Source organism: Micropterus salmoides, unplaced genomic scaffold (genome assembly GCF_014851395.1).
Source record: "Micropterus salmoides isolate LMB-PRFRI ecotype aquatic unplaced genomic scaffold, ASM1485139v1 Ms_hic_scaffold_2, whole genome shotgun sequence".
NCBI classification, from domain to species: Eukaryota; Metazoa; Chordata; class Actinopteri; order Centrarchiformes; family Centrarchidae; genus Micropterus; species Micropterus salmoides.
In genome coordinates, this window is record NW_024041150.1 from 45,360,407 (window position 1) to 45,387,293 (window position 26,887).

Here is a 26,887-nt window from a genome sequence, read left to right on the forward strand (position 1 = left end):
TCTCTCTCTCTCTCTCTCTCTCTGTCTCTCTCTCTGTCTCTCTCTCTGTCTCTCACTCTCTCTCTGTCTCTCTGTCTCTCTGTCTCTCTCTCACCCTCTCTCTCTCTCTCTCTCTCTCACCTTGACACAGAACAAAGATCCATGAACATAACAAGAAAGTCACGAATGGTGCAAATGTTAATCCAGCCATGACGGCAGATCTGCAGTCCAGATGAATTGAAACCAGACCGAGTTCCTCTTCCTGCTCTTTAGTTGCTGTGGACCGCGGACCCGCCCGACCGGAAGTTCGGGCTGGAAACGCGTTTTCCGGGAAAGCTGGACCAAGTTAACGTAATTTAAACGGCAGCGGTGGAGCCGTGAACGCTTTTTCAGTGAAGTGTCCAGCTGCAATAAAGGAGGTTAAGACACAACAGTGAAGCAGACCGAAACCTGCACGGACGGCCCCATGTAGGCCCCACAATGACGTCAAAACCCTGCGACATCCCGTCGGACGTGAGGTTTTTTTTCTTTATTTACATTCACAATTCACAATAGTACAATATCTGGTCAGGAATTTATTTCGCCATACAAACACAACGCAGAACAGCTTAAGGCTCTTATTATAAACCCTATTATTCGGCCATCAGTGACGCTACGTCGGTGTTTGGAGCCTGTAGGTGGGCTGATGTGATTAAACAGGAAAATCAGGCAGGCAAAACGCTCTTATTCTGAAATGCTCCATTCCTGCAGGGAACTGGGGGGAAACGGTTCACAGAGCGCTGTGATCAGTTGTAGAAGCCCACAAAATGACAAATGAAGTCAACAAGGTGGGGCAGGCTGAACGCTCCTCTGCTGAAACGCTTCCAGGTGAAGGACGGGTCAAAACCGCAGCGCAGAGTCAGACAAAAACACTAAGCCAAGAGACTTTTTGTTGGCGTGAGAGAAATAAACATAAAAACAATCCATTTTAACCTCTGGTTGGGGTCCAACTAAAAGACAAATCTGACATGTGTTTAAAGTAAAACAGCCTTCTTAGATTTAACTATCTTCACTGAATCTAAATAAAAGACTTTCAGAAAAACAGTGAAATGTTTTTAACAATTTACATTTGTGTAAAAATATTTTGCTAAAATTCTCAGGTTTTGCATAAAAATTCCCATTTTTTGTCCTCCGTTATAAAACTCAAGTTAACATTACTAAGTCCAGGTTGATACGGTCAGATCTATCTCTTCTTACAAGAGAACATTAGATGTTCAGTTGTTTCTATTTCTGTATAGCAGAACAATAAATCTTAGTCTTTGCAGGGATATATATATATATATCATGCATTGTTTTAAAATGATTCTTCTATAGCTTTATGTGGTTCAGGGAATCTGAGGTATTCACATCTAATTCTCTTAGAGGTCACAGAGGTTTATTTCTGTAATATATGTTTCCTTCTTAAAGGCGATGGTTAGATCTTAAATACTATTACATTTCTCATCAAAGAAAGGACATGCTGCAGTAGACACTGAAAAGTTTAGACACCATCTGTGCTGTAATGTAGGTGATTGGTGCACATGCATAGTCACATGAGTGCACATGCATGGTCACATGACAAGGTCACATGACCTGCAGCTAATCAGGCTTGCTAGTCTCAGGGGAGAGTCTCTTGCTTTCCACTGAGCACATCTTGTGGGGAGCACTCTACCTCTTATGCAGGGTGACAGCCAGATGTGAGTGTCCCGTCCTCCAGTGATGGGCTGAGCGAGACTTTGTGAAACACTGAAACGTTTGAAGCAATTGTGCTGTGATGGGGACTGCAATAAAAATGTGTTTAATAAAACACATCTGTGTGTTGTTACATAAGTAATCACTCATGTAGCTGACGCTTTTCAGTCAGTGTCTTGCTCAGGGACACATGTATCACAGTGGGAATCGAAACCACGTCTCTCACACTAAAGACATATGTCTTAACCACTATCCTATCCACTTTCACAACCAGAATACTTTATTGATCTACGACGGTGAATTCTTTGTTGCAGATACTCGCAAGGCATAAATGGAATAGAAATAATAGGTTGTTGAAGTTAGTATACAAATCTAAGAATATAGTAATAAATGTGGATATCTACAGTATTACACAGTAGCTCATTAACAGAGGTGTAATGATAATTAGCAGGAAAGATACAGGCCCTAGTGTTATAATTATTAATAATGAGTGCTGGCAGTGATGAGGTGTAATGGATTAAATATCCGTAACTGAGTAAAGTTGAAGTTGTTTCAAGAATGATAAATGAAAAGTGGAACAATGTCTCACATTTGTTATATGTCAAGAATTTTATTCAGAAATATTCTGCTGTTTTGAGGCTGAGTCTGTTTTTTTTATTTTCATAATTGACATCCCGAGCCTTGGAAATGTTTGGTCACATGGAACATTTGTTGCTGTCAAAGAGTATTTTTTGGCCTGCAGGTGCGGATATACTACAGCAGGTCGCTCCAATAAATCCTTGGAACAGATCTGTCAAATTAGAGGCTGATGTGTTTGTTCCAAACACTGTGAATCAAGCGTAGAAGCTGCAGCTGCGCCACCTGTGGAAACAGGGGTGAATCACACCGAAGCCTCGCTTCACTGCCGTCACGTGACATTGGCGTTTTGCTTTGGAGCGGTGTTTCGAAACGTCTGTGCTTCAGCGTCCACACGTCAGTATGGAGCGTCCCATCCCTGCCATGGAGGGAACTGGAGAAAATTGATGACTACAGCTGACGTGGCCACACATCAGCTGCTGTGGATGCAGGGATCCGGAAATACTCCCTCCTTCCTGCTGCATTACTGTGCTACAGGACTTTGTGTAACCCTGCAAAGTAGGCTTATATTTTAATCTCCTCTTAATTACATGCGAGGCAATGTAATTTTGGAACTTGCAACTAATGTCCTTTGTTTGTTTTTAAAGGTGGACCAGGCAAGCCACTGTTTTCTATTGTTTTATCTTTTGTTTCTTAATTTGTTTTCCAGTCCAGTGTTAAGGTGTCTGTTGCTCGGTTTAGTGCCCCGCTGGGACTGGAATTGATGTTCCATACTGGGCCTCTACTGGGGTTCATAGTTTGGATGGTGGTTTAAATACAGGTTGCTCTCCTCTCTCTGTACATCCACAGCTTGACTCTGTACAAGGCTGCGTCCGTGTCTGTGGTGAGACTGCACCGGGGGAGATTCTGTAGTGTGTGTTTACTCAACACTCACACTGCATGGTATTTTGTAGTGAATAGTCTAGATCTTAAGTGGATAGTGCATGTACTTCTTTGCGTTGGGTCTGCTGTCTCCCTCTTCTGTCTCCCACAGTCGCTGATCGGGGTGGTGTGTACGAGCCGACCTGACCTTCCTACCCTGAGGAGAATAACTCCAACCAATTTAGTGTCAGGCTAATTTTACTCATGCCGTTTAACAATATACTTTGTAATAAAAACTACTCACTTTTGTACGATGTATGCGTCTTTGTAATTGTTCCTACTAGGTATTCTTTCTACTGTATTAGTGACCGTAATGTAGGATAATCTATTGGAAGTCAGGAGGAACATCACGACAACTGAAAGAGACGCCACGACAACAGCAGTTCACCAAAGTCATCAAAAAAGTTTGTTGTCTTGGTCCAACCAAGTTTCATTTAAAAACATGTAACTAAGATGATCATAAAATCCTTGATGATTACCTTTTTTTTCCTGCCAAATATGTTCAATGAAGCTTAAATTTAGTGTGTTAAAAACATTATCTGGCCCACTTCTTGCGACAGGCTGCGGCTGACGAGGAATCAATACTAAACTTGCAGGATATGTTGAGTGCTTCCTGTTTCACACATTCACCATGCTTTTTCTGTCACCTATCAAGACAGGGATGGAGAAGACTACCAGCACACTGGGCCCCGGGTTTGTCCTGGGAAGAGTCATGAGTGCTATTTTCCTTGTAGCCTGGACCCAGCACATATCAGACAGAGCTCACTGGACTTTTTATCAAGGTTGAGGCTGAGTGCAGTTGCAGGTTAGCTGGAGGTGTGGACCCAAATGCAGACATGATCGAAGATGCAGTTCAGGGGATATATTAATAAAGAAACTGGCTTACATGTCCAAACAAAGGGAGTAAATTCAAGAAGGCAAAGTTATCCAACGATGAGGGAAACAGAGAGGCGGGACAGAAAACTCAAGCAACAAGGACTGAACAGAACAAGCCAACATTTAAACAGTAGTTAACGAGCAGTGCGGGACCAAGACCAGGGGCCTGTAGTTCGAAGGTAGTTTAACCTACTCAGAGTTAACTCGGGGTTATCAGGCAAACTCAAGGTTGATAAACTGACCGCCTACACTGATGTTAAATGGTACTATGACGGTGGATAAAATGTGAGTTGAGTCAGAAAATTAACTTAATTGGAGTTGGTGCGTGTTCGCATAAAAAGGGTGTGTTCAGCCCTGCAGGCAGAGTTTTTTCGCAACGGCGCATGCTCCGTATTTCTCCAGGAGAACGCACGTTGATTGTGTCAGATGATGAATGTAAAGACACTTTAATGGCTAAATCGGATGACAAAGCCAGGGAGGCTTGTTGGCATCACATGGAGTAAATTTGTAGCCTAATTATCTTCACAGTGTTCTTTTTGTAGTTAAAATCTCTATTATGTATTTTATGGGCTCTTCTTTTATGTGTAATATTATTAAGATGTAAAGATGAAACTGCACATAAGGTCCATTATAATAGAAAAAAAAGGAGCCAGCGGAGAGGGGGAATAATCCAGACAGAATTTAATTTCCAAGATTAATCTACAAGTAAAAAACTTGAATATTCTCTGACATTATAGTCACACATTTATGAGAGAAACTTCACTTTGCAAGGCTGCAACATCAGGACACGTAAAATAATCTAAATATGTGAAAACACTCAGGAGAATTCAATTATAGACAGATGGGCTACTTCTAAGAAACTGTCCCGTTAATTAATTAAGGTCTCCTCTCTAAAATCACAGAGGCTGCAGGGCTCGCTGTCTGAACGTGATGCTGTTGTGTTCAGGACTTCATTGCAGCCACAGTGGAACAAATCAGGAAGAAATCTAAACATGTTTTACGAAGCGGTGTGTATTAATATCCTACTTCTCATCATTAACACTGAGTACAGATGTGGTGTGTAGTCCAAACTGAAATCTTCGTGTTCTTCGTCTTCTGCTTCGTGGTACAGACCCCTGATGTCCAAACCAACAATACTCTCTTTTTCTCTGTAGAAAGGAGACACACAGACTCACACAGCACAAACGCAACATCCATCAGAGACTATGTTGTTATTTTTCTCACCATTCTGTGAGCTTTGCATCGACGTCCACAACGTTTTAAAATGTTTTAAACTGAATCAGCGCTCAACAGTTACAACTAAAGCATCTAGTTGATAAATGAGTAGGCCTACTATCAGGGGTGGACTGGGACTGAAGAAGTGGCCTTTTATGCGAGCGCCTTTTGAACACATGCAAAACTATTTTTTGCAGTTATTTTAATACGTATTAGTGTTTTTGTTGTATACAGTGGATCAGATTATGCTTAAGACCTTCAAGAAACTTTTACCTTTGATTGTTACTTCGTCTGTAGTAATGTTTCCCTGATCACAGATATCTGAGCACTGCTGGCAGTAAACAGAACCTGTGTGAAGCCTCTCGTGTTCAGATATTAAGAATATGTAAGAACAAACATGCTTGGACAAAATAACAAGAAAATCCTACCCTGTAACTGAAAACACATTTCAGAGAATTTTAATTCCAATGCACCAGTTTCTAAAAGTTGCAAGTGACTCAGTCTTTAAATAAAGCAGCATTTCAGGTTGATTCCCAGAATGTGTGAGTTTGTTTTAAACCACCAGATGTCAGCAGAGTTACTCTGCAGCCAGCAGGTCGACAGAGAGACTCATCTCATGTCTCCATGAGAGAGATGAGGGTTCAGGGCTCAGACATCATGAGGGAGCTCGGACTACAGCCGCTGCCCCATTCATGTTGAAAAGAGCAGTTGAGGTGATCTGATCACAGTGATCATAGATGAACCAGAGTTTAGTTGCACAGTGAAAACTCGTTACTGACTCCTGCAGGACATCTGTGTCACTGCAACAACAAAAACAGAAGTAAGAGAGAAACCCAGGAAGTTAAACTTCTTCTCTCTTATGAATCTGTCTCTCAGTGATCTCAGATCAGCCCAACTTCATGTTAATCATTTCCTGCATGTGAACACTTTGTGTAGGGCCCCGTGTCTCCTGATGATCTGTTGTGCGCATGAACAAAAAAAAAGACTATTTCTTAAATGAAGGAGAGAAAACCAAACAGTCACTTCCCTCCCCTACAAAGAAGGAGGAGAGTTTAACTGGACTGACTGAGTGGTGGTGCAATGGGACGGACATCTTTTCTGCTCTGTAAGTACAATCAGCCAAAACTGAAATAACTCTAAACTGTTATTATTCACCCGTTAGACTTTATTGATCACCACAGGGGAAAGTATCAATAAACTAGAGCCTAAAGAGACAAAGATGCAGCAAACTGACTAACGTGGTGATCAAACACATTCACTGTTCAACAGTTTAAATAACTTTTGCATCATTTTAGAATTTACCTGAAAAGAGTAAAAAACCTGACAATAAATAAAAAGTCTTTGGCACCGCAGCAGGTGCAGCAACCATTATGAGGCTACAGAAATGAAATGACCTAGCCTACATCTCAAAGAGCAGAATAGACTATCACCAGAGTGGACATCACAGAGCCTGCAACGTATTTTTTCCCCTTTATTCAAACAGACGTTTTTAAATACTTACTTTAAAAATGGAGCAGAATTCATCAATATTTAACTTTTCTTCCACTAAAGTGTTTCAGATATGTTATTCTTATAGATATTATATAAATAGTATTGAGACATCTAATATCCACAAACACACAGTACATTTATTTAGGGTTGGAGGATTTTTCTGTATTTTTGGAGCAGGAAGTTTCCCAGTTCTCTGTCTGGTCTGGTTTTATGTTAAATCTCTGGTTTCTCTTCAGTGCTGATCTCTCTGCTGAGCTGCAGGACCAGCGGAGGCGAGTGAACTCTGACACTCAAAGCTGTTCGCAAAATGCTTTCTGGTAAAAAGTCAAATAAAATATGTTCTGTAAAGAGTTTGAACACAAACACAAAAAAGAGAGAATGTTTTAAAACTAACTTAAATTAACACTATTATTTACAACCACCACACAAAAACTGACGATGATGTGAAACTACCAAAACAAAAGTCTTTGACCAGGATGCAAGTTCAATCAGATTTGAGATTCAAGCCTTCAGTTATGAAAACAATTAAAATAATTAACTTAATTGGTGCATAGTGTGTATTTGACAAGTGGAATTTGTCCCTTCATGAATGTTAAAGATCCAAGAATCCAAATTTCATTAAAGTCTTAAAATATTATGAAAATAACTCAAAGGTCACCAGCTCTCATTCCCTTTTTCGCTTTCAGACCAAAAGCAAAGCAAGTGTTTGGGGACGGTGCGTTTACGTACAAAGTCAATGCAAAGATGCGTATATACAGTATTTCGTGTCGGGCAGTGCAGAGGGGGTGCTGCAGACTGCAGTCGGTGCCTTCGCATGAGTTGAAAATCTTCAACTCGAGCAAAAAAGTTGCATGACGCTGAGTCGCGATAGCCTATCAGCATTGAGATTATCTGGACATCACCAACGGCTTCAGAGCGTTGTTTGGAGAGGGCCAGGCAGAGCGAGAGAGTGACATGCCGCTGGCCAGCGGAGAGCTGCTTAACTTGGAGGAAAAGCCGAGGACAGAGCCGGGAGCGGCTCTGCAGCTTTTGGACAAATAAACACCCGTAGTCGGTCTGGATTCTGGATTATGGCGTTTGCTCGCGGGAGGAGCTCGGAGTAAACTACTTTTATTAAATTAGCTTTTTACTTTAGTTTTTGGGATTATAATGTTGATTTATCTTCACTGGAGCTTCTCGGCAGCTAGCTTCTGTGCATATCCGCTTCCACTGTTGTTGTTGAGTGTCGGTTGGACTCTGTAGTACTACTGTCCGGCGATGAAATCCCACAAGGAAATCGTTGTGAGGATTAAATTTGCGTTTGGTCTGAATGCAGCTCAACAATGCAATTTAACGGCCGAAACAGGACAGACACTGAGACTTCGTCGCAGACACATCTGTGGGACGTCGGGTGCTGAGGGCTGCTGGACTTCATCAATTCCTCCCTAAATTCGAACTAAATTCTGTTCAACAATAGAATTGAAATAAAGGATAAGTTGATGGTATTTTCATTACTTACCAACAAAATGTCAAGCTTTTAATGTGACACATAAAATGTAACTTATCCCCTCCAGCCTCTCTGACTGTGAGTCCCAGCAGCTCTCAGCTGTTTGAAGGAGAGTCTGTCTCTCTGAGCTGTGAGGAGGACGACAGCTCTGCTGGATGGACGCTGAGGAGGAACACAAGCAGAGGAACCAGGACTCAGTGTGACGACTGGGGAAGATCAGCTGGTTCTTCCTGTAACATCAGCCACATAAACCCAGTGGACAGTGGAGTTTACTGGTGTGAGTCCAGAGAGGGAGCAACCAGTAACACCATCAACATCACTGTCACTGGTAAGATCAGACTGTGGAGTTAGTGTTGATGAAGCTGTGTGTAAATGATGAAATGCTGTAGTTTGTCTCTGTGTTGAGGTGGACCAGTGATCCTGCAGAGTCCTGTCCTCCCTGTGATGGAGGGACATGATGTCACTCTGCACTGTAAAACAGAGACCCCTCCCTCCAACCTCCCAGCTGGTTTCTATAAAGATGGCTCCCTCATCAGGACTGAGCCTACAGGTCACATGACCATCCACCATATTAACAAGTCTGATGAAGGCCTCTACAAGTGTGACATCATGAGTTCAGCATGTTTCACGACAGCAGAGATGATTCATAATGTGACAACATTTCTAACTTTGCAATTTGCAAAGAAACAAGTGGGAAATCTGTCAGAGTTCAAGCCACCGTTTGATTTTAACTCTACCTAAACCAGATGGACAGAGATTATGAATTCACTTCTGGTTGTCTTCTGTTAGTGTTGTGTCATAAGACCTAATCATGTGTATGACGCAGGAGGAACGGGTTGTCTCAGTGAGTGATTCGTTAATTTTCACACATGCGTGACGGATTTTGGACTCTTACGTTCACTCGTCACAGAACAGCTGCATGAGCTCCGTCAGCACAGGAAACAGAACTGATTAGTTCACGACTTTCAACTGTGGGTCTGTTTGAGGGCTGCAGCACCGCAATAACCAGCCTAGTTCAAATTAACGAAATTAACGAAATGACTCAAAAAAAGATTAGTTCATTTTAATGAACAAGATTTTAATGAACGAGTCTGTCAAAAGAGTCGAACTTGCCATCACTACTTTCTGTTGGCATGTTGTTGAATGAAGTATCCATTTATTTGATTTTCTGTGTCTTTAATTATAATTTGATGTTCATTTTAGAGAAACCCACCACTTTAAGTCCTCCTTCAACCACCTCGCCTCCTGGTTCCTCCTCCTCATCCTCACCCACCACTACTTCTGAGTCCTCCTCTCGTCCTCTCTCTGTGTTATCATCTGCTGTTCTATCATTCTTTGTTCTGGTTCTCCTGTGTGAACTGGTTCTACTGGTTCTACTGGTGAGACGATGCATGCATATGAAACCTAAAGGTTAGACACAGTTTTTTATGTTTGCACATTTAATGTCACATTTTACTGTTGACAAGTTACAAACTGTCTCTTTAAGTCAGACGTCCATTTAGATTCTCATAAATTACATTGCTGCTGTTAATAAAACAATCTCACCACAGGGTCCATTTAGTGAGCTGTGGAGCTTTTGATCAAATCACATGACCTTCCCTGATTTAAATTTCTGCTCCTTTTGGTTCATTCAGCTGCTGAAGAAGAAGCTGGCGATGATGACATCACAGAGGACATCACATACAGTGATGTCAAAATATCGCGTGACCTACAGCAGCCAATCAGATGCAGCAGAGGTAATGATGTTTTATTGATTTTGTTTTTCGGGGACAGTGACTTTGTGTTCTTGTTCTTATGTCTTTGTGAGGACCAGTTTGAGTTTTAGACCTTGTTTGCATAAATTAGTACTTTGCATAAACTTGTTTTGTTTTGTGTCATATTTTATACATTCGAAATTGATTGCAATTGCAATGTATTTCTCACAACACGTTTAAACATCCTCCTGCTTGTGGAGAGGATGGCAATGATTAGGAAGTGAACCTTGGCAACATCCAACTATTCGATCATTTTTATACAACAGCAATACAATAGGCACTTAAATTAAATTTCTCAATTTCTACTTTAAACATACCTCAAGACGTCAATCTTAAACCTTTTTTATTTTACTTCAATAATCAAAATTGTATGTCGCTTAATGAATGCATAATGAATGAAATGCAATACCGTATACCTTATAAATGGCTGTATCTAATTTTACTATAAAATAGGTTTTGAAATATAGCGACCAGTGTAGTCCGTGTGGTCCAGTCCACATCTTTAGTGCCCCTAGTGGCAGTGACTGGTCTGTGTTAGTAACTATTTTGGTTATCGTCTCTGGGTAATTGTGACAACATTTTTCACTGTATTCAGAATTTTTACAATTGATTTAAGGAGAAAATAATCAACAGATTGATCCATAATGAAACTTTTATTTTATTTATTTATTATTATTTATTAATTATTTCTGAGACAAAATAATTCAACCTCAACCAAGTACATTAATGCATGAGTAATAATAATCTACTGTATATAATAATAATAATAATGATAATAATAATAATAATAATAATAATATAATAATAATAATAATAATATATAATATTATAAAAGTCATTGGGGACAGAGTACTTTTACTTTTAATAGTACATTTTTCTGATTATTTAGTTCAATTCAGTTTAGTGTCCTTTATTGGCATGAATATTTCAGTCAAACAATGTTGCCAAGGAAGTTTCAAAATCAAAAAGTTTACATTTGAATATGACATGACAAGATTAATCCAATCAAGACTGTTCAATTTAGCAGCACAAAAAATAACAAATACAGATAGAACGTAAATTAAAAATAAAAGTGAACAAGATGTAACCTGCCATGCAGACAACGTTAAGAGCCACAGTCACTCGCTGTCCCTCAGCTTGTGACACAGGGACACATACTTGGTGGCAAGGTTTGCCGGATGTCCTCCTAGGACTATTCTTATTTCTAATTTATTGTTATCTTCAAGTTCTTTGAAATCCGGTATTAATAGATTTCTCAATTTCTCAAAATATTGCACTTTTATGCCTCTATATTTATCACATTTCAGGAGAAAATTTGTCTCTAGCCGTGTTTCCATAAAGGTTTTTTTATGCGCATTTTGAAGTATCGCATTAGAAAAGGTTGATGGAAAAGGCAAAAAAAGATTTTACGCTCGCTTAAGGTGGTTTTTGCCTTTGTCGAAAAATAGTTAATGCGCTAAATGGGAGATGGAAACACTTTTGCCGAATAAGTTCTGACGTTATGAACTTGTAACTCACGTCTGATCAGCTGTTTCTGCTGTCGGCGCCGGATATTCCCATAACGTGCGGAGAAATGGCTGGAAGCAGTTTGCCTGCTTGAAACACATTCGTGAGGACCTCTCTCCATTTTTCTAAGATCAGCGACTGGTTTTGTTTCTGGTTTGGAGACCATACGTGTTGTTTATTACAGCCACGTGTAACGTCAACTACTGATGTAACTCCGCTTGCCGAACCCTGGTTTATTGGCTCCAAACCAGCTGATGGAAACTCACATATTTCGCATATACTGTTTTTTTTTTTCTTTTTTGCGACATTTCAAAAGTAGCTTAAAATTCGCATGACAATTATACTGAAACATGGCTTCTGTCTCCACCTCACGTGTTGTACAGTGCTCACATACTCTATATTCTTTAGGTAACCAGCAGTGTTTATGTTTATTATTATTATTTAAACTGCAGGGTCACTGAGGCTGTATTTGGTAAGAACCCGCCTCTCTGACAGCAGAGAGATGTTCAGCCATTTCATAATCTCTGTTTAGGGCCAGATGACAATATAGTTTGTTGTTTTTTTGTCTCTTCCTCCCAAACTCCCAAGTATTTTTGCTTTTAGTGATCATTTGGTTTACTCTAATCTGTGTTGTAAAGCAGTGCCGGCTTGATAAAGGTTTGTGTGACATGTTTCAGGATTTTTTAGTCTCAGGACTAGCTGGCATAAGGGACTGTTTTTTGGGGGTTCAGCTCTTGGGTTTTTGAAGAGAGTCTTAGGGACTTGATCTGAGGTGCATCAGAATGTTTTGCGCTCGTTTTTGGGTTATCTGTTATCAGTGGAAACCGCCCTAATTCTGCTCTACATGCATTTGTCTTTGAATGTGTTTCTGCACATGGGGTGGTGACGGTGCAGTGGATAAGACATGTGCCTTCAGTGTGAGAGTCCTGGGTTCAAATCTCACTGACACACCCACCAATCTATATACTTAACCCCTAGTAGCTCCAGAGGCGTGCGACCTCTGACATGTAAGCAATAGTTGCTTTGGATAAAAGCGTCAGTTAAATCTGCATGTAGGGTCTCAATGGGATTCTTCTCCCATCTGTTGTAGTTTTTTATATATTATACTGGATCTGAATACTTCCTCCAGCCTATTGCACAAAATGTTACTGTTTGTGCAATAGGCTGTTTATGTTTTTGTTTATAAATGTCTCAACTATTTAATAGCGGCGTTATGTAATTACTGATTTCTTGACAGAGCACTGGTGTCCTGCAGTTTGTGTTAAATCGAATTGGGATGGTTACTTGAAACTAAGTGAATATGGCTCAGCCCCACCTAGAATATGTTTCACCAGCTGCCACTGAGTCTCATTTATATTCCTGAGTTGCTGCAGATCAGTGATTTTCTCTCTTAATTAAGTTCATGAAGTTTGTTTCTGCAAAAGCACAAAAGGAGAAAAAAAGTCACAACTTGTTCGTGTTTATATTTAAGAGACACCAATATTTTACATGTATCTTAATATTTCAATCAGAATATTGACTCACATTTAGAATTCACTTTAAAAAGTTAATTTAGCAGTTTGTGTCCTGACATCAAGTTCAAGGTAATTTATTGTTATTTGTCAACATACTGAGTATTCAAGTGAACAAAAGGGTTTCTCACAGTCCAAGGTGCTAAAAACAAAATAGTCAACTTGTTCTGCATGTGCTTAACATGTTGACTCTTATCTTGATAAAAGCCAGCAGCTCTGGGGGCCGTTGCGTTTTCCGACTCAGATAAATCAGCTTCACTTGTGTTTGGTCTATTTTCAGCTTTCACAGCAGCAGCAGTGTGAACAAGAAAGAAATCAAATGTAAAATGTACTTCAGTATAATCGGTCTGGATTCTGCTATGTCCTGATATTTGCTGCCATGCTGATACATTTTCTATGGTGTCCTATTCTAATACTGTACAAAATAAATATTATTATTGATTATAATAGGAACATAATAAGCTGAATACTTTTTGTATGATGACTACTGCAGTAGCAGCAGTAACTATACTAACAGCACTGTTATCAGCTGTGTGTATTTTATTTTCCCAGAGAGTGATCCAGCTGCAGTCTGCTCAGCAGTGACAGGACCAGAAGACATCAGTAATGGACAAATAGTGCTGAAAGACGTCAAATCAAACAGCACGAGAGGTACAGCTGCTCTTTGTTTCCGTCATGAACCAACACTTGAAAAATCTGTTAGAGAAGAATACAGGAGAGTTTTTGTTGTTTTCACAGTCCAAAGAAATGTAGGATGTACTTTAGTTGTTGTAGACACATGGTGATACCTACTGTTGTGGTTCCTGGCAGCAGTATGTTTGCATGTTCCACTAGAGATAACAGAAGGTGGTGAGGGATCAAGCCTGACAAGGAAGCAGGACAGGATCATTTAATTATACAGCACTTTTAAAAAGGCTTTATAAAATGGAGATCCCTCACTGGCTTCCCACTACTATGAAACTGATGAGGTTTGTTGAAATACATGACCAAGCCAGAGAGAGACATCTGTCAAACATCTGATCTCTGCAGTTGTATTCAGGAACTTTACCCCTGCAACATCTGTGTGCTATTTTAAGCACCTTTTTACCCTGAATCAAGTCTGACAGGCAGAACTTCACCCACTTTATTGATTAATATGGTAACTTTGAACTGTCATGTTCTAGATCATACATTTTGATATTTGTTGAAAGTTAGAAATGAAAGTGTACTCAAATTTATTTTGGCACAGCCACCCTAATAAAATTGGTTGCCACCCCAGTGGTGAGGGACATTTGATAAGATGCTATATACTGTATATAATATGTATCGCCTGGGTTTGAGTTAAAAGGTGAACAGCAGCATACAAGTGTTCTCATATTAGGTGGTGACAGCCTCTGATGGTTAGTATAAGAGAGGCCTCCGATTCGTCCATGTGCATGGCTGTCATGTTTCTACAATTGTGAGTGGTTAAGGGGCGGGGCTAACGGTCAGCCTGCTGCAGGGAGTGTGTTCTCTGTAGCGTTAGCGACCAGCTGCAGAAGAAAGAAAAGTGTAATTTAATTAATAAACAGAGACAGTCAGTAGCCTGGCTAATATATAAGTTTGTCACACTGCTACACAGTTTTTGTGTTTTGTACTGTGTGTTCAGAGCTATTAGTCTGCAGATAGCAATAGGTTAACGTTACTTTGAATCGCTGTCCAACAGGCTCTCTATTGAGCAGCATAACAAACAGGTGGAGGCCCAGAACAGTCGGATCATAACGTTTATTAAACTCCACGCCCATAAATCTGTTGGGCATGCCGTCGAGACAGTGGCTGATCGTCAGAAATATCTATTATACTAGTATTTCAACGTGCTCCCCATCTCCTTACAGTAAGCCTACACATGGAGTGAGTAGTGGTGCGATATACAAAGATTCTGTAGTGGGAGCATTATTTGATAGGGGATATTAGTCTATCAGAATACGCTACCCCTGAAATGATGTTATAATATGCTTAAAAACCAGAAGATGTCATAATACTGTGAGTTATACCTTTATGGGATTGGAAATGGGAACACATAAGGTAGCATTTTTCGATAGTGCAGAGCGGCTCGACAGACTCTGCTATCGATTTGTGTATCGCTGTATGAAAGGTGCCGAGCCACTCTTTCCGTTTGGATATCAGGATCTCTATGGAAAGCGGCGCATAGAAAGAATCTGGATCCCTAAAACTTTGTATGTGCGCGTCGCTGTTGACTTCAGTGGTGTTGAGCTCACTGCTGAGGCTCCTTTGTTCTGAGCCTGGTTTGTGGTTTGTGGTACTATAACTGTCAATGTCACTGTCAATGCACCCCCCCCCCCCCCCCTCTCTCTCTCTCTCTCTCTCTCTCTCTCTCTCTCTCTCTCTCTCTCGTTAAGTGTTTTGTGGAGCCAGGCTGTTTGTTGACACAGTAGCAAGAGACAGTATTGCTGTTTTACTGGTATCTGTGTTTTGAAATGGTTTGTACGCCACCAATTTTTACATATAAATATGACACTGGTCATATCTGTGGTTCAAAAAATGGGATTTTTCAGGAATAACTATCTGGTTGTTTGTAGCAAGAATAACACCGAACTAATGAAATGGCATGGTATAAATAATTACACAACTCTATACAGACACATATTATATTTCAATTAAATTGTTATGATATAGTCTAATATGAAAGAAAAATATATTTGTCTTTCTATATATCTTGAGTAGGCTTGTCCCCAGTAAATGTTTTGTTCTTTGCAGTCAGTGCACTCCTAAAAGCTATATTTGTCTTTTTAAGGAAAAGGAAAACTTGTGCATTTGAAGAACAATTACACATGATAACACATTAAACAGGATTTTTATGGAAATCCAAATGTTAACTGAACTGGTTTTAGTCTATGGACATTAGACAATTAGTAACATTAACTGTAAAATAAGAAACCAAAGTATATCAGTCTGTGATTCCTTAATTCATATTTTTACATAGTTTTCAACTAATCTATACTGCAGAATAGAATTCCTAAAATCCAGTCATGGTTTTTGGTTTTAGTGCGCCACCCCAGGATTTCCACTGGCCCCATCTGGCCACCCCTAGGAACATTTTCTAGGGGCGCCACTGCTCTGTGGTCATCCAGTTTACTGTTTTTTAAAAACACTTCAGCTGAACGTGGCTCTACACATGTTTCAGTGCAGGATTGTTAATTAAAAAATTAAAATTTACATTAATAAATTATAAATGTGCAGATTTACATATCTCTGGACATTGTGCTCACATACAATATATCTAAATATGTGGAAATTGTTTTCCTGTTGTGTTTTACTCAAAATTATTGTTGATTTATTTGTTTTAATGTAAGAGAAGACAGACTCAGCAGACCAAAGATACTTGATTGTGCATCTGCATCTTTTGTTATACCTCAAACAACAGCAGCAACTTCCTCATGTTGATTCCTATGAACTGGGTTCTGACCTGACGCTGGTGGTTTCTCACTATAGTGTGGTCAGTTTTAACTGATGATGTGTCTATTTTCTGCCTTGTGCTGAAATGTGTGAACTTGTTTTCCCAGAAGCGAGAAGCTTTGTGGTACTTTCCAGTTATTTTTGGTCTTTTCAGCTGTCAACGCACTGCTGCCATTTATAATACCTACAAACATTTTTTCCTACATGTATTATTACATGTTTTGCAGTACTAGTAGTGCAAGCAGCAATAAATATATTAAATGGGCTATATGTAAGGTTTTTCAATGAAATTAATCAAATTTTCATTGTCTTATAGTCAACGAGCTCAAAACTCAATTAGAAATAAAGCACACGCCTGTTTTCTCCATTGCTTGCATCAGACACTATTGTGCTTTTAATGTGTTGTCTCCAGGTCGAGTTCGGCTCTGTGCACGCTCCCGAGCCTCTCTCGCACCACAGCGACAACACGGCAGCTAACGCCTAGTGATGGCAAGTTCGAGTCTTTTGACAGAGTCGTTCATTCGAATTTCGTTCATTAAAATGAACTAATCTTTTTTTCAGTCATTCCATTTCGTTCATTTGAACTAGGCTGGTTATGGCGGCGCTGCAGCCCTCTAGTGGGCGATTAAAAAACAGTGCTGTTCTCAAACACGGAAGGCTGCCTGGCTTGCTTTATTTGACAAAGTATAATGCACAAATTAACCTCTTGATTACTGAATCTCATCATTATATAAACCCCCCTGGGCCCACAACCAAATTAAAACCATGTAAAAACCACAGAAATATGTAATCACCACTACTCCGGCTAAATCCTTCCATTTTCACAATCTTTCCTGAGTAGTATACAACCAGACCAGCCACATAAAGGCTTATGTATATAATTACTATCATTATCTCTGAAGTGCTCATTCATACAGCAGCCAATCGTCCCTATCCATGAGTAAAATATTAATATCAGATTTGCAGTAAATACATTGATTGATACACTATATGAATAAACACACTCTTATTAAAATTCAACCAATTTAATAATAATCTGGATCAAGCCACCAAGAACTCCAGCACAGAGAAAGGAACACCTTCACCAGCCAGGAGCTGTGAAACAACAGCACGGCTCTGTTGGTAAATAAAAAGGAAAAGTTACGTTGCGTTCTGTGGCGGACCCGGATCAGCTGTTAGCTGTTTACAGAGCTAACGCTAACTTTGCTACATGGCTGTATTTTAATGTTTTAATAACCGGGTCTGTTTGTTTTGGAGAGGAGACTACTTCTGAGGTACAGGTGAAACAAAATAGAAAAATTAGCAAATCGTGCAAAAGTTCATTTATTTCAGTAATTCAACTTAAAAGGTGAAACTAATATATTATATAGACTCATTACATGCAAAGTGAGATATTTCAAGCCTTTATTTTATATAACTTTGATGATTATTGCATACAGCTTATGAAAACCCCAAATTCAAAATCTCAGAAAATTAGAATATTGTGAAAAGGTTCAGTATTGTAGGCTCAAAGTGTCACACTCTAATCAGCTAATTAATCCAAAACACCTGCAAAGGGTTCCTGAGCCTTTAATTGGTCTCTCAGTCTGGTTCAGTGGAATTCACAATCATGGGGAAGACTGCTGACCTGACAAATGTGCAGAAAATCATCATTGACACCCTCCACAAGGAGGGAAAGCCTCAAAAGGCAATTGCAAAAGAAGTTGGATGTTCTCAAAGTGCTGTATCAAGGCACATTAACAGAAAGTTAAGTGGAAGGGAACACAGACGGGTCCTGGACATGGGCTTCAAATGTCGTATTCCTCTTGTCAAGCTGCTCCTGAACAACAAACAACGTCAGAAGCGTCTTCCTGGGCTAAAGAAAAAAAGAACTGGTCTGTTTCTCAGTGGTCCAAAGTCCTCTTTTCTGATGAGAGCAAATTTTGCATCTCATTTGGAAACCAAGGTCCCAGAGTCTGGAGGAATAATGGAGAGGCACACAATCCAAGAAGCTTGAAGTCCAGTGTGAAGGAGCCATGTCATCTGCTGGTGTTGGTCCACTGTGCTTTATTAAGTCCAGAGTCAGCGCAGCCGTCTACCAGGACATTTTAGAGCACTTCAAGCTTCCTTCAGCAGACGAGCTTTATGGAGATGCTGACTTCATTTTCCAGCAGGACTTGGCACCCGCCCACACTGCCAAAAGTACCAAAACCTGGTTCAATGACCATGGGATTACTGTGCTTGATTGGCCAGCAAACTCGCCTGACCTGAACCCCATAGAAAATCTACGGGGCATTGCCAAGAGAAAGATGAAAGACATGAGAACGAACAATGCAGAAGAGCTGAAGGCTGCTATTGAAGCATCCTGGTCTTCCATAACACCTCAGCAGTGCTACAGGCTGATGGCATCCATGCCACGCTGCACTGAGGCAGTAATTCATGCAAAAGGGTCCCAAACCAAGTACTGATGTACTATGCATGATTATACTTTTCAGAGGGCTGACATTTCTGTATTTAAAATCCTTTTTCTATTGACTTCATGTAATATTCTAATTTTCTGAGATTTTGAATTTGGGGTTTACATAAACTGTATGAAATAATCATCAAAATTATATCAAATGAAGGCTTGAAATATCTCACTTTGCATGTAATGAGTCTATATAATATATTAGTTTCACCTTTTAAGTTGAATTACTGAAATAAATGAACTTTTGCATGATATGCTAATTTTTCGAGTTTCACCTGTAATTCGGCTCCAGGTAGATCCCTGTCAGGGCTCTGACGTGGACCCAGAACAACTCTCATCAGCTGTTAGCTGTAAACACTAGCAGGACTAAAGTTACAGTGCGGCTGTGTTAAAACTATAACTTAGCACAACATCGCTGCGCTGTAATAACGTAATGCTTTATAAAATGTCACATAATTAACAAAATAGCTATATAATGTCAGTCCAGTGACATTAGTGACAGCCGACCTGCCTCTCATTCTCCGGCGCTGGCAGTCACTCAGCCTGCAGAGTGAACGAAAGACTGAGGACCCATGTGAGCGCTGAACGAGTCGTTCATTCCTGCTCCACAGTAGCTGTCACGTGACAGATGAACGACTCAAACAGACTCACAGTTGAGAGTCGTGAACTAATCAATTCTGTTTCCTGTGCTCACGGAGCCCACGCAGCTGCCGTGTGACGAGTGAACTTAAGAGCCCAAGATCCTTCACGCATGTGTGAAAATGAACGAATCACTCACAGAGACAACCCGTTGAGTCACAAACAAGATTAGGTCAAATGAACGAAACGTTCTTTGAAGGACACACTACAACCGACTCACAGCAAAACACAGGCTCCACGTAAAGATACAAAATAACAATAAAGGTTAAGACAAAACAGTGACGGGTACAGGGGCCGTGTGTTTTTAGAATTAGAGAAGGGATTATTGTTAGTCATATTTATTACTGACACAACCCTGTACGCAAGATAAGCGGTTGATTAATAGACCTACTGAGTCGGACTGTCACTTTACGATCACAGGTCCATCAGGAGCCTAAACAGTATTATTTTCATCTTCCGTTATTGTCACAGGCATTTAGTCCCGTCAGGTTACAGCTGAATAAACAGGCCTTTAGCTATTTAAAATGAATAACAGGCTGAATGAATGACAAAATTCATTAAGGAAATTCCAGTCTGCTAAATGATGAATGAACAATGCTCTATAAAATGTATCGTTGTTGACGTATCGATCCTCCACTCCTACGATTTAGAGCCAATCATGGTCCGCGTTGGCACGTGTTCATATTTCTAGCTCCACCCGATTAAAATGGAGGCTCTGCCTTTATTTACCCGTTGCCATGGTGAATCGTAGAATCGGAGCTCAATTGATGATGGCTTTTTTCACCCCCACGCACGCGCTTCCAGCAGGCTCAACATACTCAGAGTTGATTGAACTTATTCTGATCGGCCTTTCTGAAACGGAAAACTCTGAGTTTCACAGCTCAGAGTTCTTCAACCCAGAGTTCAGGTTTACACTCAGAGTTTGTTGAACCTGCTTTCTGAAACAGGGCCCCGGTCTTGTGTTTTCTTTTTAGCTCACTTTGTACCTGTCTCTCATGTATTATAGATTTAGCCCTGCGTCTTAGCTCCTAGTTCTGTGTCTTCATGTCTTAGTGTTTACATTTGGTCTGTGTACTTTGTTATATTGCCCTTGTCTGCTCTGTGTTCTCTTTAATCCATTTCATTGTTGGTTGTAGTTCTTGGTGATCTGTCTGCTTGTGTCTTTATTAGTTTATTTTTTATTCTTCTGATCTGTTATGTGTTCAGTAACCTGTGTCATGTCTGTTCTTCCAGTTATCACTCTGCATACCAGTCTCTCTGTTTTCCCTGCTCTCTCTCTGCCTGCCTGTGTCTCGTAGGCCTCATGTCCCTCACCTGTGTACCTCCTCCCAGTGTATAAATGGTGTTTCTGTTCATTCCCTGTTCGGTCATTGTCACATTTATGCTCAGTCGATTGTCGTATGTTATGCAAGTTGCTGCATTACCCGTTCTTTTTTTTTTGTTGATGTACCAGTTCCCTGTACCCGTGAGTCTTTGTTCATGCCTGTTTGTCTTATCTCCTGGATTTAATACCCTTGAACTGAATCTCATCGCTCCAGTGTCATGCATTTGGGCTCTCACCTGCTTTGCGTACCCACCGACCCTGACACCGCCGCCCATCTGCCAACTGCGATCCATGTGGTGTGACCTTGGCCCTGATCCGCACATGTTTGCTGATCCTGTGGATTACTAAATCCATATCTGATAGACTCACACTGCATCTGTGGCCCGAGCTGGATTCGAACCAGCGGAACAGAAATCGCGCGGGAGCGGGAGGTTAAAAAATATACTGCGGGTACTGCAGTAGCACTGATAAGGAGTCAGCAAACGAAAATTCCCGAGAACGTACCTAACTCGAATCGGCGACCTCGGGTATGGGTGGTGGACACACTGACGAGGGAGCTAAACACTGTGGTCTCTGATGTCAGTTGCCAGTCTCCTAACGTATCGGGAGTGAGGTTTACTCACTGCACAGCCTCGCTGGTTTCCGTCACACAGGTGTTTAGCATAGCCCAAACATTTGTGCCCTTTTTTTTACTCTGCCTGTCACAATGTTTGCGGGCGGGAGTAGATACACATGTTGCGGGGATGGGCGGTAATGGTCATAAAATCAGCGGGAGCGGGATCAAGAAAAATAGTCCCACGCAGGTCTTTAGACTGAGCTACTGCTGCCCCAAACAACAGAAAACAACCAGCTGCAATGAAAGAACTGACCATCCCTCCTTTGCCAACAACTGCGTATAGTACAAACACGGCTCCACAAGGAGGTTCGACAAGGGGGGCAGTGGTGTACTAGCCTCTCATCCCGCTGTCAGACATCGCAGCTGCCTCTGAAACCTGCAGCGCTCTGCCCTGGGCAGTGAGGCGTCGGAGGGATGTCTTTGAGAAAACAGGTCAAAGCGAAAGGGGCCGGTGTCTTGGCGAAAAATGTTTCTGTATGCTGTCAGTTATAGTTCCTAGAAAGAAAGAAAGAAAATCGGAATCGGCCAAACATGTAACATTGATCTGTTTTCTAAAAACGATGTAGAAGAACTTTAAATTACATTTCATAATAAACACAACATACCTCAAATTACAAAACATGCTGCTAATAAAAACTAAATCACCAAGTACTGTTAGTTAGCTTAGTTTAATCTGATTTTTCCCACTCACTCACTGAGATGTTTTAGTGGTGCGACCTGATTCAGTGAATCACTAGTTTGAAACTCTTGTTAGTTCCTGAGAACTGAGTGAAGCAGAGTTGTTGTCTGGTGATGGAGTTTCTTTGTCTCCAACAGTTTCTCATGTTGTTTGAACTGTTTGTGTTTGTGTGTTCAGAGTTTCCAGCAGAGCCAGAGGTCGTCTACTCTTCACTGAGGTAGACCTTCACACCTTCACACCAGTCCAACCACTGATGTCCAGCTGGCCTGGAACTGGTCCCCAGAGCCCCTCACACCTCAGCACATCCATTTATTATGTTTCACTGTTAAAGATAAATTAGACTCAGGCAGCTACAAAGAGACAGCTCAGGTTTAGAGAATGATTTAACATTTGTGTTTTTAACTGAAATATCAGACATGAAAAAAATAAAACAGATTAATTGTTAAAATACTTACTATATATATATTTAAAGGTTGTACGTTTTAGTGGCATCTAGTGGTGACTGGTCACGGTGCATTCACTTGCTCCTCTAATGGTCCCATTTTCTATTAATTCTTGGGCAGATTTCCACATTCATAAATGTAAAATCAAGCAGTAAAAACCTCTCCTCCATGAGGATGTACATTATACCAATTTTATTTCTGTATCCAACGACACAAAGGCTGAGAAAACTTTCAACACATTGTCCTCTTTTAATATCTTTCTATCTAGTATAGACTAACCCTGGCAAGTTTTTGTTCTGTAAACTTCTTTATGTCCCATGTATATTTATTCCTCTTTTTCCAAAGAGGTAAGGAGGGGAAAAAGTCCTGTGTTTTCCGACACAACATGAACGCACCATCAGTCAACGCTCACCCCTCCATTTCCAAGCGAGCAGGAGAAGCTACGGTGGTCGACGCGCTCTGTCGGCTCTTGTACTAAATAATATTAGTGGTCCTCCATTTGTCCAAATTTCACGTCCCTTCTTACTTCTAATAAACGAGTCGACTTCTTATACTACTACTACTACTACTACTACTTCATCTTCTTCTTACGTAGTGGCGAAACACGCTCTGTAGAGCAGTTTGTCCGTTTGGGCTACCGTAGAAACATGGTGACGTCCATGTAAGGGAACCTGTGGTGTATGTAGATGTAAATGTCTCATTCTAAAGTAATAAAAAATAACAGTTCATTATGTAAGGTCTTTATACACCACTGAAAACATAGTTTGGATCTTTGTGTTACATTTCTGTCAACAGAACCTGAGAAATTTTACACACCTTTAAAGCTCTGTAAGTGTTTCAGCAGCAACATGTTACCTGTTTCATTGTATTTTCATTCATATATTTCTACTGAACAGAATCTAATGATAACTAAGTTGTTTCGTGGTTAATGTAATAACTAACCTTACTGTTATTTATTTTTTATTAATGTTTTTTCCTTCTTGTTGCCACGACAACTTTTTTCTCTGCAGGATCAATAAACTTTGGTCTCGTTCTTGTTTGTCTCCTGTGGTTCTGTGGGTTTCACAAAGCTGTCGGATGGAAAATCAGACGTGTTCTGGTTCTGTGGCTCACCGACACTCACCTCTCTTCAGTGCAGATAGCTGAGAAGAACCAAACTAAACTGCAGCCGCAGACTCAACATAATGAAGAGCAGTCAGATTCCCCTGTGAACACTGAAACAGGTTTTACTTGCTGTAATAATTAGTATAATAATAATATTAATATATTAATTAGGGCTGAACAATTAATCGAATTTTGTCAAAATTGCAGTATGGCCTACTGCAATTTTCAAATTGGATTTTTTAGTCGAAATGTGTGTCAAAATACCATTTTAAATTAAATCTTAAAGGGGCATTATGGAGTTTTCATGGCTCAATATCGGTGCGGTTTTAAGATTGCGACCAGGTGTGTGGCGGCATAACGTTAATTCACCTAAAACTAGTATCCGTAAACACTATGACATGCAGCCAATCACCATCGGCCACATCATCATACAAACATACAGCCAATCACGTTATGTGACATTACCAGCAGGCCCGTTCGGCCCCCTTGAACTTTTCAACCTTTTGCCACATTGCAGACATTTGTGAAGAACCAACAACAAGTTTTCAGTTCTTTCCACAGATTCTCGATTGGATTCAGGTCTGGACTTTGACTTGGCCATTCTAACACCTGGATATGTTTATTTGTGAACCATTCCAGTGTAGATTTTGCTTTATGTTGTGGATCATTGTCTTGTTGGAAGACAAATCTCCGTCCCAGTCTCAGGTCTTTTGCAGACTCCATCAGGTTTTCTTCCAGAATGGTCCTGTATTTGGCTCCATCCATCTTCCCATCAATTTTAACCATCTTCCCTGTCCCTGCTGAAGAAAAGCAGGCCCAAACCATGATGCTGCCACCACCATGTTTGACAGTGGGGATGGTGTGTTCAGGGTGATGGATGAGCTGTGTTTTGCATTGTTGCCAAATAGTTCGATTTTGGTTTCATCTGACCAGAGCACCTTCTTCCACATGTTTGGTGTGTCTCCCAGGTGGCTTGTGGCAAACTTTAAACGAGACTTTTTATGGATATCTTTAAGAAATGGCTTTCTTCTTGCCACTCTTCCATAAAGGCCAGATTTGTGCAGTATACGACTGATTGTTGTCCTATGGACAGAGTCTCCCACCTCAGCTGTAGATCTCTGCAGTTCATCCAGAGTGATCATGGGCCTCTTGGCTGCATCTCTGATCAGTCTTCTCCTTGTATGAGCTGAAAGTTTAGAGGGACGGCCGGGTCTTCGGAGATTTGCAGTGGTCTGATACTCCTTCCATTTCAATATTATCGCTTGCACAGTGCTCCTTGGGATGTTTAAAGCTTGGGAAATCTTTTTGTATCCAAATCCAGCTTTAAACTTCTCCACAACAGTGTCTCGGACCTGCCTGGTGTGTTCCTTGTTCTTCATGATGCTCTCTGCGCTTTAAACGGACCTCTGAGACTATCACAGAGCAGGTGCATTTATACGGAGACTTGATTTCACACAGGTGGATTCTATTTATCATCATTAGTCATTTAGGTCAACATTGGATCATTCAGAGATCCTCACTGAACTTCTGGAGAGAGTTTGCTGCACTGAAAGTAAAGGGGCTGAATAATTTTGTTAAAAAGGTTTGAAATATCCAATAAATTTCGTTCCACTTCATAATTCTTCACAAAAAATTACAGTTTTATATCTTTATGTTTGAAGCCTGAAATGTGGCAAAAGGTCGAAAAGTTCAAGGGGACGAATACTTTCGCAAGGCACTGTAGCTGACGTGCTACATCATTAGCTCGCCTGCTGCTTTCACACTTTCCTGTGGTACACAGGATAGTAACATGGGTCACGTTAGTTGTTAAAGTAATGTGGAGAGCGATACAACTTTGCACTGGATAACTTTAGTGACTTTCTCTGTGTTTCTCCAGCTTTACTAATGCTCACTTAATTCTTACTCAACATCATCTGAACCTGTTTGGTCTGATGGGCTTCAGCACATAAACCTTTATTGTTGTTTTGTATCCTTACGTGAGGTCTGACTGCATGTCGTTAGCTGCCGTGTTGTCGTTCTAGTCTGAGAGAGCGCACAGAGCTGAATCCGACCCGGTGTCCCCACATTAAAAGCAGAATAGTGGCTGATGCAAGCAACGGAGAAAACAGGCGTGTGCTTCATTTCTAAGTGAGTTTTGAGCCCACTGACAATAAGGCAATGAAAATTTGATTAATTAATGAGTAATTTCATTGAAAAACTTACATATAGCCCCTTTAAAGGTTCAGAGTGTAAGTTTTAGTGACTTCTAGTGGTGAGCGTTGCAAATTGCTTCATTTGCTCTTAAGTCAGATTGTGGAATTAACATGTATTTGATTAACAAACTAACCGTTATAACCATATTACAAATTATATGTTTGCAAAATATGTACATACAAGTATATACGTCGTCTCCTGGAGAGAATATAAGCAGATTCACAGTCCGCTGTTGTATGACACCAAACATGTTTAATGTTACACCTCTCAGACTGTGACGGATTTCACAATTTCACTTTGCAAACACAACAAGTTATCAGAACACTTCTATGCCAATTCTCTTCATTGCATCCACGTTTCCCTTTTCTTGTGTCTCAGTCCTACAGAAGATGTGAGGAGAGAGGAAACAAGATGAGAGAGAGATGAAGTTTCTTTTCCTCTGAACCCTCATCTGATCACACGTCTGATGACGACTACCTCCCTCTGCCAGCTCAGTGGTACATTTATTCTGTCTTTGTGTTTTCTCTTTCAGTAAAAACCTGCATTGTTCCATATTTAAACTCAGTGGAGAAACAGTTTGTAAATGGACTGAAAGCACATGAGACATTGAAGATACCTCATGACTGGACATAATTAATATATTAATTAGTTTTATTACTACACCCAAAAACATCCAGCACAGTTCAAAACAACATAGCACAGTTATGTGTTTTCATCCTTCTCCTCTCCTGTGCTGTCTGTTCAGCCCCGCCTCCTGCTTGTGTTCAGACTGGTCTGCCACCTGGTGGTCTTCTGTCCGTACTGCATCTCCACTGTCCTCATGGTGTCTTTATATCGACGCAGGGCCGCAGGTAACACTGAATCATTCACTGACCTCACAATCAATCAATCAATCAATCAAAAAAATATAAAACCTGTAAGACATACGAACTTATAACAGAGCACGCTCACATTTTAGTTCTTAATTATTTTCTCCAATCAAT

The 26,887-nt window shown here is 40.5% G+C and overlaps 1 protein-coding gene across 2 annotated transcripts in view; it reads right to left on the reverse strand.

The window, feature by feature from the left end:
- LOC119911718 (titin-like) overlaps positions 1–468 on the reverse strand; it is a 305,379-nt gene extending 304,911 nt beyond the window's left edge. For both annotated transcript variants that reach the window (XM_038730624.1, XM_038730623.1), the window contains exon 1: positions 121–468. In XM_038730624.1, the coding sequence (XP_038586552.1) occupies positions 121–190 (70 nt within the window). In that variant the 5' untranslated portion in view covers positions 191–468. The remainder of the gene's footprint in view (positions 1–120) is intronic.
- Between the last annotated feature and the right edge of the window lie 26,419 nt (positions 469–26,887).